We start from the raw sequence: 16,271 nt of genomic DNA, 5'->3' as shown, positions 1-16,271 counted from the left end.
ACGTTTAACACCTCAAACTCCAAAAAATGCCCAACATCAACGATGCCCAAAGCCTTTCTTCCTTTCTTCTTTTTTTTCTTTTTTTTTTTTTTTTTTTTTTTGCAATTTGCTACGGTGAACTACCAAGACTAGCAGTTCATTGTGTTGGAAATATTTTAGTGAATAAAAAAATTTTAATACAAAAAAAAAAATCTTAGGTGTATTATAAAGTGTAGTGTTAAAATAAATAAAGTAGATTTTTGATTTCTAAAAACTAAATTTTTTAGGACCACCATTGAGTGATGCAAATTGAAAATACACAAAGGATCATGAAACTACTAAATCTACTTGTGAGTGATCATAGAGACGGGAAGTGGGGGATTATGAAACCACTAAATCTACTTGTGAGTGATCATAGAGACGGGAAGTGGGTTTATAAGTGCAATTCAATTCATTCAGCAAAAACTAAAAAAGTGCAATTCAATTCATAAAGTAATAAGAGAAACAGAGCCGTCTTAGCTCAGTGGTAGAGCACGTGGCTTTTAACCACGTGGTCGTGGGTTTGATCCCCACAGACGGCGTTTCCTCTCTATATTTTCATTTGGATGTAGTAATTTCTTTTTGGTTTTTAAAATTTAAAATTAGTATTCTACAATAAATAATCAATTGGCTATGTAAAAAAATGATTCTTCTTGCATTGCAAATTAGCAACAATCCCTTCGTCATTCACACTTACCTATCCAAATATTGTCTATGCATCACCATCAAAAAGAGTAGTCAAAACAAAAACAAAAAAATACTCAATGGCAAGAATTAAGCTTTACAATCTTTTCAGTATTCCATTTCAACGGTTCAGTTCAGTGGGCACAACTCAATACAAGACCTAGAGACAACAGCAATTTTTCCTATTGATCTCTTTTTCTTTTTTCTTTTTTCTTTTTATTGCTAAGTATTGAGCAACATAATTTTCCCGTAAACCACGAAACCCTCTTAAGTTTTGAGAGTAAAACTTAACCTCTTAAAGTTTGTTTTTAAAGTCTAAACTGTTAAAAAGTTTTGAAATTTAAGTTAATAAACAACAAGTTGTTCACAAGATGAGACATGCCCATTTTTTTTATTTTTACATCAAACATTAATACAATGAATCTCAAAATGCATCTCAACCATGTTATAAAACACATTCATTTTAATTATTTTTCCTAATTGATGTTCTAAGTAAGACCTAAACATAGTTTGAACATGAATGGTTTGCAGTCACATAAATTAGTAAAGTAAAAGTTCTTTTTTTTTTTTTTTTTTTTTTTTTGGATAAATAAGGTAGCTAGGATTGAAAATTTATAATGATTTACTCCATAATCATGTTTTACCATTAGATCAAGATATCAATTGTTTTCTTTTTGGTTTAAGCAATATTTAAACACATATCTCTTATCTGACGCCAAAATACTTTAGCAATTGAGTAACTTGAGTTAACTTGAACCAACCAAACTTTATGTAATTTGAACTAGAAGATCAAGTACCCCCAAAAAAAAGAAGTTAATTTATAATTCTCATTAAGTAAGCGTGATGAAATATTAGATAACTCAACAAAGTAGTTATTTATTTACTTTTCTTAAAGTGAAAAGGATAGATATGCCGAAATTAGCAATTAAGTTAACTGGAGCCAATGAAATTAATGTATTTTGAACTAAAATATCAGACACCCAAAATTTTTATTAATAAAATTAAAAAAAAAAAAAAAAAAAAAAGGTTAACTTGTAATATGTATTTTGAATAAAAGATCACGCACCCTATTTTATTTTTTTATTTTTTAAAGTTAACTTGTAATGCTCATTAATTAAGTAAAGATGCAATAAAAGATTAAACTACTCAAGTCTCAACAAAGCAATTATTTATATACTTTAATTTTTTGTATAAAAAAATTAAGAGAAATGATATGTCCACAACATTTTTACAATATTTTTACAATAAATCCTAAGTGATAGGTTATTACTAGTTATTATTGTTGGGGCAAAAAAGTAATGTTAGTGTTAGGTTCAAATTTAAACCAATAACAACTAACTACTTATAATTTGTTGTGAAAATATTATAAAAATATTGTGGACATACCACCACTCAAAAATTAAAGCGCAAAATATACATAGGATATGACATAAGTAGATGTAAATTAAGTACGGCCAAGAAGTGGTCGCCGTACACATGAAGTGTTTGACCGAATAATTTTTGTTCAAAAATCTCTTTAACTGTATAAAGCCAATTGATCAGCCCCGCAGCCCATCTTGAATTTTAGCTTAAGAATTCATACAATCAGCAGCCACGTGCAAAATAAAGTTGCGTAGGCCTAGGCTATGATCCAGGGCCCCCCTTACTATGATAAAATTTATCGTGTATCTCTTGCAAGTATTCAGTCCCTCACATGGGATAGGTCCCATAAAAGTGGAGTACACCTCCATGTGAAGGGTTTATTTATATATATATATATATATATATAATTTACATGTAATATCACTTCACCTATTAGACAAAACCAAGGTTTTAGTCCAGAGAGAGCAAAATTAAAAAACAATATTAAAAGTGAAATTAATCTTAAAAACTATTAATCGATTATAATAACAAATTAAATAAACATTTGTAAGAAAATATGAATATATTTCATATCATTAAAATAATTATACAAAAATAACCAATCCAAAGCTACAAAAATTTACAATAAGAAGTTTACAAACTGATGTGGTAAAAATGTGATTAGTGTTAATTAATCAATATAATGAATAAATGTTTGAAATTAATTTTTGTGATTGGCCAATTTATAAGACGTAAATAGTAAAATTTGTAGTATCACTCAACAATAAAGTACTATGAAAAGTATCATGAATGGTGAAAATTGTGAAAATAATGATAAAAAAAGTAAATAAATAGTGAAAAAGTTGAAAAACTAGGACAAGACAAAGCTACTTATACCAATAGTGAAATGGACGAAAAGTTGATTTGGTTTGGTGTTTGAGATGAACTTTTTTTTTTTTTTTTCCTTTCTTTTTCATGTGTCAGAGTCACTTATTTTTGTGTAACTTCACAAAAAAACATGCAAAATTCCTTTGAAACATGGGCTGCTAGACCCACTTGGCACATTACAATGAAATTTTAGGAGATAGCGCCCCCCCCCCCCCCCCCCTTGGCTTTGCCCATGAGAGAAATGCCCCCATAATGTGGGGCCCAATAAGTGATTTTTAATTTCCCCCCTCTATTTTTAAAAAATGAGTATTGTCAAGAATATTGCAAAATTTATCGTATGGAGCTTACAGAATGATGTGTTACCAATTTCCAAAACACATTTCAAACATCAATTCATTTATTAAGTAGTTGAAATAATGACATATATTGTCACATTAATTTGTAAGTTTTATATAATAAGTACCTTTAGCACTTTCCTTTAAAAAGACCAAAAAAATTTATTGATGCTAGAATTATTATAAATTTTATTACATGAGTCTTACAAATTGTTGTATCACCAATAATAAGAAGTAATTCAAATATTCAATTATTATCTTATTGAAGGGCCACCAATCACATTCTTTTTCACATCATTTTTAAAGCTTTTTGTAGTAAAATTTATTACGGCTTAAACATTTTCCCAAAAATATATACATAATAAAATAATAAAAATCAAACCAAATCACCATTAAGTAAATGGAAAACTACATAACACTTACAATTTACTTGGCAAGAATAAATTAGTGCCACTTAAACAACATTATAAATTAATGTTTAAATCAATTTATTCTAATCCGCAACACATCAAATTATAAGGTCTATATAATAAAATTTGTAATATCTCTAACATCAATCAAATGTTTTCATTGATATAAAAAAGTAAGAACAATGAATTTTGAATAAATAAAAATTTATAGTACAAAACATTAAGTAAATTGAAGGATAATAAATAAATTTAATTTTAAGTGATATTGAAATACACAAATGCCCATTTAAGGTTTTTGCATAAACACTCATATTATATTGGGCTGGCCTTCTTTAAGAAAAACTATTTTATTTTCTTTTTACCTTTTGTTTCATAAGGAAATTATATGGAATAGAATTTTTTTTTAGTAGTGTTTCACCTTTTATTGGTTCTGTAATTTATTAGTAAAATTTTTTTTTTTTTTTACTGGTCGCCACCTTTGCTTTTTTTTCTTTGATAAAGGAGAAATCTAAAGCTTCACGAAGTTTCCTTATTTGTGGACGCTACTTTAGGAAAAGAAGCCGTTGTTGGCTTTCCAAGAATAAAACCATTATATAAACGTGTCACCATTATATAGAGAGTACAGAGAGGAGAAAACTTATGTACAGTATCTTAAGCGTTGTTCCTTAAATTCCCTTCTTAAAATTCTTTCATGTGGCTACTTAACTTAAAAAATACACTTCCATCCATGAGAAAAAAACCACATAGCAGAATCTTAAGAGAAAATCCAAAGGAACAGTACCTAAATACTGTACTTAAGTCTTGCTCTTATATAAATATGGACAAAACTTAGGTACAATATCTTAGATGTTGTTCCTTAAGTTCTCCTCTTAGGATTTAGCCATGTGGCTATTTAACTAAAAAATACATTTCCATCCTATGAGAAAAAATTCACATGGTAGAATTTTAAAAAGGAGAACCTAAAAAACAATACCTAAACACTGTACCTAAGTCTTCCTCTATAAATATATAGAAACCAAATCTCTTCTTGAGAATAATTAGAAGTTTCGAAAGAAAATCTTTGAGTAGATTCTCAAAAATCTGACAATGTCCCATTCAACTAGATGTGCAGCTTGCAAATATTTAAGAAGGAGATGCCCTAAAGATTGTGTTCTTGCACCATATTTTCCACCAACCAAACCTCAAAGATTTGCTTGTGTTCACAAAATCTTTGGTGCTAGCAACACTACCAAAATGCTAGAGGTATGACCATATGTGTATATATATATATATATATATACACACATGTTACTAGTAACATATTTTTCATTTATTAATTAGTTAATACAATGGTATTAATATAGAGGAGGGATTAATATCTCAGCTTGTTTGTAGTTCACTGAAAAGCTTTCTATCTTATAGAAATAATCACATAGATGGTGTTAATGATATCTTTAAGATGTTTCTTAATATCTTTGATTGATAAATATAGCCAAAGAAGATAACAAATGACACTGATTTAGTTTTTATTTATTTAAGTAATTCGTACTCTAGGTTTTCTTTTAATCATTGGTTTTTTTTACTTTTATTTCAGTATATTAGTAGGTAAACAAATTTTACCCATTGTCTAAATACAAAGTACATTACAGAATCGATATTCATGACTAAGAGCAAAAACCTTACTATAATAATAATGCATGCAAAGATGATATGTTTTGTGTTATTATCAACTATTGTTAGTAGTGTTCTTCTTCAGTTCTTACTTTGTGCTAGGAAATGGAGAGAAGGTTCAACACATACACATAAATAAAACAATCATTTATATAATCAATATGAATGTTGAACATGTTTTACTTTCCTCTTTCTTCCTATCATTGTAAGTTTTGAGTTCATCATTTTATGTTAATATCAAATTTGTTTAATACCATTTCCTCCTAAATTTTCTTGAAACAACACTTGAGAAAAATCTTCATTATTATTTTAGAATTAAGTTATTTGAGCAACTAATTTAATATTTGACTCTACTCCTAATGGATTTTTTTTTTTTTTTTTTTTAAGTTCTTGTAGCCGTTTGACATTTTCCATATATATACTCTTTGTCAACTTTTAACAAGTGTAATTTTAATACCTGTCACAACAAAGCATAAGAGCAACATCATTTGAAATAGATTCTTTGTCAAATTAAATTCCCTGAGTAATTAATGATTTTCATTTGACAAAAAAGAATCCCAGAATTATTTTACTTTGAAATTGATTAGTAGTGCATTTTTAACTAAGCTACTTATATTTATTACTTCAAAATTTAGTCCCTTATAGCTGTTCATCTCTCTAGTTTATTTACCCAAAAACAAAAAACAAGAAAGCTGGTTTCAATTTTTTTCATCACTTGGCATTGCAGCAACTTCCACTGCATTTACGAGCTGTGGCAGCGGATTGCATGTCTTTCGAAGCAAGTTCACGTGTGGAAGACCCAGTCTATGGAAGTGTTCGGATAATCTCTCAACTCCAAGAACAAATAATTGAGGCTCAGTCTGAGCTAGTGAAGACAAAGGGTGAAATAGACTTTCATAATGCAAAACAACACCTACAACAACAACAAATGCAGCAGCTGCAAATGATTCATGCTATTGCCCAAGAAGGTGATGAAGATCAGCCCTTATGGCTAAGTTCATGTCAACAAGATCCTTTCCCCAACGTAAATCAACAGCTACTTGAAGACTACAACTATTCCAATACTTTTTTTGGCTTTGAATTTTGATCAAATTACAAGTTTAGTTTATCAACGAGTGATGGTAAGGATATTACAGATAATTTAGATATTCGTGTATTATGTCATTGAGGTGGTACTAATTAATCACTTGAACTCTCTCTTTTGTATTATTTGTTTTCTTCTTAGTTTTCAAGGTATTTGAAAATACTTAACTAGTTGCATTCAAATTACCAACTGTCTTATAGCATATTAACCAAACAAAAAAAAAAAGAAATATTTACATCAATCTACATGTCTCTTAGGATAATGACAGTAATTAAGAAGTGCACAAAACTAATAATACAAAAAGAGAAAGTTAAAGTCAACTTTCATAAAAAAATTTCTAGAAAGAATCCAAAATTTATGTCCTTTTAATAGAATAAGAAAACTATTTTATATTCCCCTAACTAGAGCAAGTGGTCTCATTCCATTTATAGTAAGTCAGAGCACTTGCATCAGTAAGTGTAAAATGAAAAAAGTGTTGAGTTTTATATATCTTTGCTCAAAAACTACACACATCAGCACAGCCGGCTCTAGCATATAAGTAATAGAGGCAGTCGTCTAAGACCCCAGGTAAAAAAAAGACCCCCTAATTTTAACCAATAGAGTTATTTTTTTCATTTTAATATTATTAATTAAGCCCAAATATTAGCCAATAAATAAAATAGTATTTTTTTACAAAAAAGAAATTCTACGTTCACAATATTTTTCACAATAATTTCACAATAAATTCTAAGTAGCAGGATGTTACTGACTATTATTGGTGGTTAAAAAAATAATTTCAATGGTGGGCTCAAATTAGAACTAGTAACAACTTAATATCTAGAATTTGTTGTGAAAATGTTATGAATTTAGCACTTCTAAAAAAAAAAAAGTAATACACAAAAAATTTCACAAGATTTTTCACAACAATTGAGTTGGCAAGTTTTTACTTATTCTCATCCAAGTCCACCACTAATGTCATTATTTTACTTACCATTATTAATCTGCCATATCAACAGGCGTGAAATATTGTCAAATTTTGTGCATCTACAGACATTCTAAAAAAAATATTCTAGGTGGTTCATATTAATTAGTAATTTTGAATCTAACAAGAGAATAGATTTTAAGCAATATTTAGATTATTTTTTTAAAAAGTCATTTTTAAATATATAAAAGGACTCAATTCTTTTTTCACCTTAGGCCTCTCAATGCATCAAGCCGCCTCTGCACATCAGTCAATCTCTAACATCTTCATTTGCAAAATTGTGTAATTGTGCATATATTCACAGCCACTGTTCATATGTAAATGATTTTTTAATTCTTTTTTTTTCTCTCTCATTCGTCTTACTCTTCCCCTCTGTCTTCTTCCGACCACAAAACCACCCCTGCCCTAGCCTCAACCACCGATACGATCAAGGCAATACCACCCAAATACAAAAACCCAAAAACTAAAATTAGCAATAACCCATCATAGAACCAGCAAAAACCAGATGAAATCAAACCACAAAATTAACCAAAACCCATATGAAGTCAAGTGAGGGCCATGACGGCGCTACATCAAGATCGGAGGTGGCGGTGGTGGGTTGCTGCAACTGGGCTTTCTTGGGTTATTGGCGGCAGTGTGATAATGGCAGCAGTGTGATGATGGTGGCAGTGAGGTTGGTTCAAGTTTGAGAAATTTGCCTAAAATCTACCCACAACAGCGGAGAGATCCACCCAATCCGCCCAAAACCACCCCCCAAAATCAAATTGAAATTGCAAACTCAAAATCAACGCCCATAGTCAAATCCAAATTGAAAAAGAAGAAGAAGAACGTTAAGAGAAAAAGAAGAAAGAAGGAAAATGAGAAAAAGAAAGACAGAGAAGGTTCAGAAGAAAAGAGAGAGAGAGTTGGCATGTGTTTAAAGGTGGGTGGGGCCGGCTGGGTAGGTGTTAAATAATAAAAAAAATTGTAAGAAAAATATTACTTTATTTAAATAAAAGATAGTGTATGATAGATAATTTGATGTGAGTATTTTTTAAAATAATTATGTACAATAAAAAAAAGTAGATTATTATGCTAAAATAAATGAAAACTTACAGACAATGCTCTTGCTCAAACAAGTAACAATACAACAACAAACATTCGGCTCCCTTTCTCTTTTGGCAAAAATTATTTTATTAGTTTATTTCCATAAGAGTACTATAATAATACTATTACAAATAATTAGACATATTTTTAGAATAAAACTTCATTTTAAAATTAGAAATCACTCTACTAATAGTATTAATAATTTTTCTTTTCTAAATTAGATAATATCTTTTCCTTCCTTTGTACTCTCTATCAAGCGAATTTTGAAGTAGCAGTTTTCTCAAGCCAAGGTTTAGATGGTATTGGCAACAATGCTATTGCAGTGCTGACTGCTGAGTTGCCTAGTGTATCATTGAAATTCACTGTACTTATAAACCAATGAATTTCCCATGAATATATTATGTAAGCTAAACAAAAATAAAAAAATTTACATCATTATTTTTTATATTTAGAATCATTTAAAGAATTCTTCTTATATTTTATGTTCTCATTTTTAGATTTTTTTATAGGTAAAAAAAAAATATAAATATGACTATATTTATCTTAAATCACATATCATGTGCACAATGATTTCTTCTAAAAAAAAATGTGCACAATTATTAGTAAGCCACATGAATATTATATAAAACATTTTTTCAACAATTTGTTTACAACAAATTAGTCCAAGACTGTGATTAAATAAAATCTAAATCACAGATATGTTATCAAAACAATTGAACGCTAGATGTAATAACAAAAAAAAAAAAAAAAAAAAAGGAATTAAATTTAGACTTTATTACATTTTGTAATTAATGACACTCAATCTCTTTGGATGCTGCGTGTCCTCAATCAATTTTACTTCTTTTTTTTTTTTTTATAACCCTTGTGCAAAAATATTTATCTATATAATCATATAAGAATCTATTTTTTTTATTGGCAAAAATACTATTTTGATCTCTACATTTTTTGTTCCTACCATTAACTCAATAAAAAAATTAGAAATAAAAATTAAAAATTACAAAAAAAATAATAATAATAATAATTCCTCATTTAAACAAAAAATAAATAAATAAATAATTGTATGGATTTTTTTGTTTGTTTGGTTTTGTCACTTTCTTGCTAACCAATCACACAATACATCCAAAACAAATTAATCTCTAATTCATTTTCTTTCTTTTTGTGAACTTTCTTGATAACCAAACACAACACACCCTTCTTATATAGACAACAAATAACCCCAAAAAAGCAACACCATCTGTGTATTGAAACACATAGATCTAATGATGTTGGTGATGTCTTTTTCTATTTTACAAAATCACTTTTCAATACTCACATCAAATTATCTATTCTAAAAGTAATTTCAATAAAATTTATAGTAACCTTAACTTTTTTGAATTAAATTCAATATAGCTATATTAATGAATTTGACTGCACAAATTTAATAATGCTTTTCTGTGAAAATTGGCTCAATAAATGTGTCTCAGTCACTTTCTTTTTAACAAACAAGTATTATATATCAATACATTTTGCACGTGAAATAAGCATTATATAAAAAATGACATTCGGCGAATGGAAACAAACACAACCTTATATATCATTATATGACGTGCTATTAAATCAAAATTGTCCATTCTTGTGTCTCGTCAAGCAAGAAAAGAGCTTTAACTTTAAGAAACACATTTTTCTAAAGAGGTCACATAATTTCTTGGTTTAACGACAATAATCTACACATTTTTCTAAAGAAGTCACATTTGGATTGTACATATTTATTCTCATATCATCTTGTACTGGTAGTCTGGTCTAGTAAGGGGCTGACATTCTGCAACAAATTCTCTATTTCGCCATTCTTTTTGGTTCATTTCATTTTACTTTGGTTTCTCACTTTCAATTCTTCTCACCCAACCCAGCTACTTATTTCTGATCTCTCTTTATCTATCTTTCTTCCTCACCTATATTGTACGACCAAGAATCCTCAAGAAGCTAAGTTCTTCCCACCAAACCACCTCTCTCTATTCTCTCTACACACACACCTGGCCATAATCTCAAGCCGAAAATGTTTCACTTCTCTTTCACTTTCTTTGTCTCTTTCACTTCTAAGAAGGGTTTTAGGGGAATGAATAGACATGACAATATGGGTCGGAATTTTCTGACCCGACCTGACCCGAAAAATACCTGACCCGAACCCTTTTTTTTTTACCCAAAACAAAAATGGATTGACCCGTGACCCGACCCGATTTTTTTGCGGGTCAACCCGACCCAATCGGGATAACCCGTGACCCGACCTGTTAAAAAAATTTGCTAAAAAAAAAATTTAAATTACATCCTGATACTAAGTGCATAAAGCACAAAGTACCAAAACTAATAATCAATATATATTATATATTAGAGAGAATGACTACCAATAAAAGCTAGCTAGCCTAGCTTCTTCTTTTTTTTTTTTTTTTTGAGAAGCTAGCTGCTAGCCTAGCTTCAATGCTTGCCTTGCCAAATCAATTGCCATCAGACAAGACAAAAGGTCCTCAACACGTTACACAACACAAAGGCCAAGGCTGTCAAGTGACTCAAGAGTCAAGACAAGTAGACAACCATTAAAAAAAAAAAAAATCTCATTCAGCTGAGCTGAGCTGTAGTCTATTGTCCAAACTCCAAAGCCAAAAGCACAAACAAATGAACAATGTTACAATGCACAAAGCAACAAACGGCAAACTTGAAAAAGTTGAGTCAAACCAAACCAGTGAACCACAAAGCTTCCTTTCCCAGTTGGAAAAAAAATTCTTACTCCATATCGATCACATCTTGTACCTGAGAATGTGGAAGCTACGTTATGTACTAAAAGTTGGTTATATGGATTTGAAGCTACATTTTTTATAGTCATAATTATACAATTTTAATTCTTTATTGATTTGCTTTCATGGTACATTAAGTTATATTAAAATATTGTATTGTAGATGAAGATGTTGACAAAATTGGCCAACTTGAGCTACAATTTGCAAGTATGAATATTTGCAATGCTGAATCTACTACCAACGTTGAGTAGATTGAGATTGAGGTATAATTCTTATAAAATATTTACTTATTATTCTTTACTTAATATGTTATGTTTATTTTTAAATATTTTTTTTTTAATTTATCTTTCTAACTAATCTAACTTTACTATTATTTTAAATACAACAGGAACATGTGCACTTAAGAAGACCGATAACTTGTTACTTTGCTGGCTTGTTTTGTTTGTTTTAAGATCTATCTCTTTTTGAATAAGTAAACTTATAATTATATGCATTTTGATAGTGAACTATTAACATTGAAAACTTTTTCCATTATAAATTTATGATTATAAATAATTTTTGTCATGCTCAAAACTATCAAAATTGGAAGGATATTAACAAGTGGCATTAAGTGCAATTCATTTGCTTAATTAATTTTATTCATTCTCTCTAAATAAGTTGTCATTGATTTGTTTTTGTAATTGAAAAAAATAAATAAAAACTTGTTTGAAAAATACGGGTAAACCCGACCTGACCTGCAACCCGATTAACCCGTTTAAAAATAACCCGTTTTGACCCGCAACCCATTTGACCCGCAAACCCGTTTGACCCAACCCAACCCGCCCGTTTTGCCACGTCAATGAACAATGTGAATGAAATTATGGTGGATGATAGCAAGGATTAGATGGTTCTTTTGGGTGACAGAAGAGGTGTGGTGGAGGATGTTGTTTGTATAGATATCGATGAGGAGGATGATACAAGTGAAAAAGATGTGACTGAAAACAATGACCTAAATTCTGATTGGAGGAGGGATAATGATGAACTGGTTTCATTTTGAAAAAGAAAGTGTGAGACTAGTAATAGAAAAGAGGGTGCTCAAAGTGATGGCTAATATCTATTATTTAAATCCCCTTTCCTTATATATAAAAGAGAATAAATGAATAAGATATAGTTAGAGAGTTTAAGTTTTATACAGAGTTAATATAATTATGAAGATCCTAGTATTCAAACTAGGATTTGAATTTTTTTAGACTATTGATAATAAAGATCGCCAAGAGCCTTGCCTCGACTAGCTAGTTAGTTTTTCCAATGAAAATATCTCGAGTTCGAATCCCCCCTCTCCTATTTATCAAATTATCAAAATCAAAAATTTAAAATAAAATAAAATTCAAGGAAGGTTTATATGATTTCAAAAGAAAATAAGAATTACTCCATAATATTGGAGCCCTATTCAAAGTTTTTCTCCCCTAGAACAAGTGGTCCCTTTCCTTCATAGTGAGTAACAAGTAACAACAACAACAACAACAAGTGGTTCTCTTCCTTCTTTTTTTTTTTCTTTTTTTTTTTAGATTATTTTATTTTAGTTTATTTCCGCAAGAGTATTTTAATATTACAAATAATAGGAAAAATTACATTTTACCCCCCTAAACTATACCCTGAATTACTCTTTACATTCTAAACTTTTTGAATGCACGTTTTGCACTCTAATCTATGGTCTTTGTTATACTTTGCACCTTGAAAATTTTCTCACTTTCTCTAATTTCTCTCTCTCACTTTCTCTAATCTCTCACTCAAATCCCTAACCTAGCCTTCTTGGTGCCGCCATCACCAAGTTGGTCCTTGTCGCCGCCTCTAACTCTAACCTCCTTGCTGACATTGCCCAGTCTGGCGTTGCTAATTCAAACTCCACAAGCCTATTTTTGACATTGTCGTGTCTTCGTTGCACTCGCCATCCTTGGTTGAGTCTCAAACCCCACAAGCTTCCTCTGATCAAGTTGAAATCTCCTCTTAATATTCTGATCTGTGCATTTTGATGGTGGGTCAGTAGAAAAAAGTTCTATCTTTTTTATAAAAAAAAATTTGTTGATCTTGTGATGGATGTGTTGGTGATGGGGGAGGGAGTGGTGGTGGTGTTGCTTAAAACTGAAACCTAGAAGAGACCCATCGTAGTGGTTTTTCATTTTAAAAATTCTGGGTCGAGCAAGTCAGTTTACACGGGTTAGAAGTTAAGGGACTCGAAACTGACCCAAAAAACCGAATATTAAAATTAATTGACCCACACCTGACCCGTATCGACATTCGGATCTGTCCGTGGGCCTTCGAGTCAAATTAGGTAGGACGAGTGGGCCGGGTTTGGCCAAACGGGTTGATGGACAGCCCTAACCCTGACATCAAGTTTGCTATTAACTTGGATGAAAATCCAAAGTTTATAGTGTGAAGTGTAATAAATAGTATAGTTTATGATCCCTTTATGATTTGTAAATTTGTAGAGTATATAATTAAGTGACTAGTTTGAGCAAACTAGAAATTTATTTGCAATTCTCCTTAAGCCATGCCATATGCTACAACTTAATGATGTGATGAGTGATGGATAATCATTTTCATATTGACTCAAAAGTTTTCCCTATCACTCACAATTAACCACTTTAGAATTGTGACAAAAATTGTAGCCAAACAATTGTATTCTTAGACTATCTCAATTATTTATGATATTGGCTTACAATGTAGCATTAGGGAAAACATATTCTGTTGTTTAAAAGCACATTAAAAATGGAAAACAAATTCCTATTCATTGAGCTCTATTTTTCTGTTGAATGTAGAATATGTTTTCCATTGTTTCTATTGACTTACATTTTTCACACCAAAAAAAAAATATGAAACATTTTTCATTTTAATAAATAACTGCCTTGTAAACGTCCCATGCTACCAAGAGTTTGGAAATTGGAACCCCACTTCGAAAAGAAAGTGCAGCAAATCCATTCTATATTATGAGTTTATGACCTGAGGGTTTTCCATTGGAAACTCTAAAGTTTTGTGGACCCTGCCAATTTAATCTTTGTTTCTCTTTAGGACAGTTCTTATTTGCTTTGATGCATGATAGTGCTCTCTAATAACATTTGGGGCCAAATAATAATAATGGGTCATGCTAACGAGTGCCCTTAGGGCACTTGTTAACAATCCATTTTAGGAAAGTTCTGACATCACTTTTATGGGAAATGAAAAAAACTGTCGAAACATTAATTTTTTTTTTTTTTCCCATAAAAACTTTCTTTAACTGGATTCTTAACCGGTGCCCTAAGGGCACTCGTTAGCATTTCCCATAATAATAATAATAATAATTATTATTATTATTATTATTTTATCATACTTTGAAAACATTACTCTCCAATTATTGAATAATTACACCAAGAGTACAAAAACAAACAATTAAGCTACAAATAGCAATACAACCAACAGTAGCATTACTCCAATTCCAAATATGCTAAGCTTCTCTAAGTTGCCAATAAATTTAGGAAAACAAAAAACCAGCAAAACAACATGTACCAAGGAGAGAAAATATCATACTCTAAAGATATTCAAATCAAGAAAATTCAACCCCATTATCCAAAACATAAAACAGAGACTAAGACGCAATTAAAAATTTTCTCATTTCTTTTCTTCCCTTTCCCCTCCAATTCCTCTGCAAACAAACAGACCTAAATGTGGAAAAAAATAATAATAAAAAACCAACACAATCTATCAATTCATCAAACAGTTACCTTTGACGAAGACTGCAAGAGCTTCCCTCGCGTAGCAAATCTCGAAATCAAAAACGGTGGGGGACATATCCATCACAATATGTTAAACAAATTTCCGGGCGATCCACCCTATAATATAAGTCAATAAAAAGATAAAAAAAAATATTAAATGTAAACTATAGTCTCTTCAGATGTCTTTATTGCGTATCATTTTTTCTTGGATGAACTCTTTGTTGAATATCATGAAGCTTAATGGTGGACAAAAAGCTATAAATGTTTCTTTTCCATAATACTCCTAACAGGTCCACATAATCAATATCAAAATAAAAATCTCAAAAATTAGCGGCATAAATCCAACTTAGAGCTTACTCACACATATCTAGCCAAATCAAAATCAAATCTACCGTCAGTGTCACAAAGTCAAAATCAACCTCTCACACCCATAAGAGCTTACCCACACATATGCAGCCAAATCAAAATCAAACCTAAATTTCTGATCCGCCTGATTAACAGGCCTAATTCTCACCGCAACCTATCCAAAAATAGAAATAAATATAAATTTTAAAAATAAAAATAAAAATCAGAAAATTTATTTACAAACACAATCCCTAACACTAAAATTTAAGGCTAAGCTCAGAAATCATGTACCTTCACCGGTGGATCTGGAGGCGCTGATACTTCACACGGACCGTCCGATCTGATAATCTGAATGAATGTGATTATTATATATCAATGAATGTGATATTTTTAGTGATGAAAAGAAAATGAGAACTGAGAAACTGTACTTGTGGTTTGGACGGTGGCGGTAAGGGACGTTGGGATCGGAGGGCGGAGTGTTCTTGGCGTTGAAGAAGAGAAAGCCTGTGAGAAACAAAAAATTGGAGAAAGTTAGGAACTAATCTAAAAAAACCAAACTTACCTGTGGGGAGTGAGAGTGACAGACGGAGGTGAGGGCTTGAGATCGGAGAGTGAAAGAAGCAAAAAGGGTGATGTGCGATCGGAGAGTACTCTAAAAGGGAAACTAGTGAAAAAAGCAAAGGTCAGCGTTTGAGAACAAAAAAAGGGCTGATCAGATTTTAAAGGCACTATGAATTGGGTTTCTTTTTAGGGAAACTGAAAATATTGTAACAAAATAATTTTTAAATGTGTAAATAATACTGTGAGATTTATTTTTAATGAAAAAATGGCTGAAAAGTGTAATTTATGAGACTCATGAACAGTGCACGGATGCACTGTTCACAGTTGACTTGTCAACAATTGCGGGCTGAATAAAAAAAAAAAAATGCAGATTACGAAACCCAAATGCCAAATTAATCTGAATCCAAACGGGTTG

At 30.6% G+C, this 16,271-nt stretch overlaps 1 protein-coding gene, 1 long non-coding RNA gene and 1 other non-coding gene across 7 annotated transcripts; 2 read left to right on the top strand and 1 right to left on the bottom strand.

The window, feature by feature from the left end:
- The first annotated feature begins 488 nt into the window (after window positions 1-488).
- TRNAK-UUU lies at window positions 489-560 on the top strand. The gene has a single exon. It is a non-coding gene; the product is annotated as a tRNA-Lys (tRNA).
- A 4,175-nt stretch (window positions 561-4,735) lies between these two features.
- LOC115988632 (LOB domain-containing protein 24-like) lies at window positions 4,736-6,473 on the top strand. Its single transcript, XM_031112212.1, has 2 exons — window positions 4,736-4,918; window positions 6,054-6,473. The coding sequence occupies exons 1-2, from the start codon at window positions 4,763-4,765 to the stop codon at window positions 6,411-6,413; spliced, it is 516 nt and encodes a 171-aa protein (XP_030968072.1). The 5' UTR covers window positions 4,736-4,762; the 3' UTR covers window positions 6,414-6,473.
- A 4,425-nt stretch (window positions 6,474-10,898) lies between these two features.
- LOC115988781 lies at window positions 10,899-15,995 on the bottom strand. Of its 5 annotated transcripts, none has more exons than XR_004091642.1 (4): window positions 15,724-15,995; window positions 15,587-15,643; window positions 14,960-15,470; window positions 10,899-11,238 (listed from the first exon to the last, which is right to left on the bottom strand). It is a non-coding gene; the product is annotated as an uncharacterized LOC115988781 (long non-coding RNA). The 5 variants fall into 5 exon arrangements; XR_004091640.1 differs by lacking the exon at window positions 10,899-11,238 and adding an exon at window positions 12,776-13,221; XR_004091641.1 differs by lacking the exon at window positions 10,899-11,238 and adding an exon at window positions 14,569-14,880.
- Between the last annotated feature and the right edge of the window lie 276 nt (window positions 15,996-16,271).

This window comes from Quercus lobata, chromosome 5, assembly GCF_001633185.2.
Source record: "Quercus lobata isolate SW786 chromosome 5, ValleyOak3.0 Primary Assembly, whole genome shotgun sequence".
Classification (NCBI taxonomy): domain Eukaryota; kingdom Viridiplantae; phylum Streptophyta; class Magnoliopsida; order Fagales; family Fagaceae; genus Quercus; species Quercus lobata.
The sequence above is the reverse complement of the archived record's forward strand: the minus strand, read 5'-3'. Positions and strand labels throughout refer to the sequence as shown.

Coding starts and splice junctions, on each gene's coding strand:
- LOC115988632 (XM_031112212.1), top strand. CDS start 4,763: ATGTCCCATTCAACTAGATGTGCAGCTTGCAAATATTTAAGAAGGAGA. Junction 4,919..6,053: donor ACACTACCAAAATGCTAGAG/GTATGACCATAT, acceptor TTGGCATTGCAG/CAACTTCCACTGCATTTACG.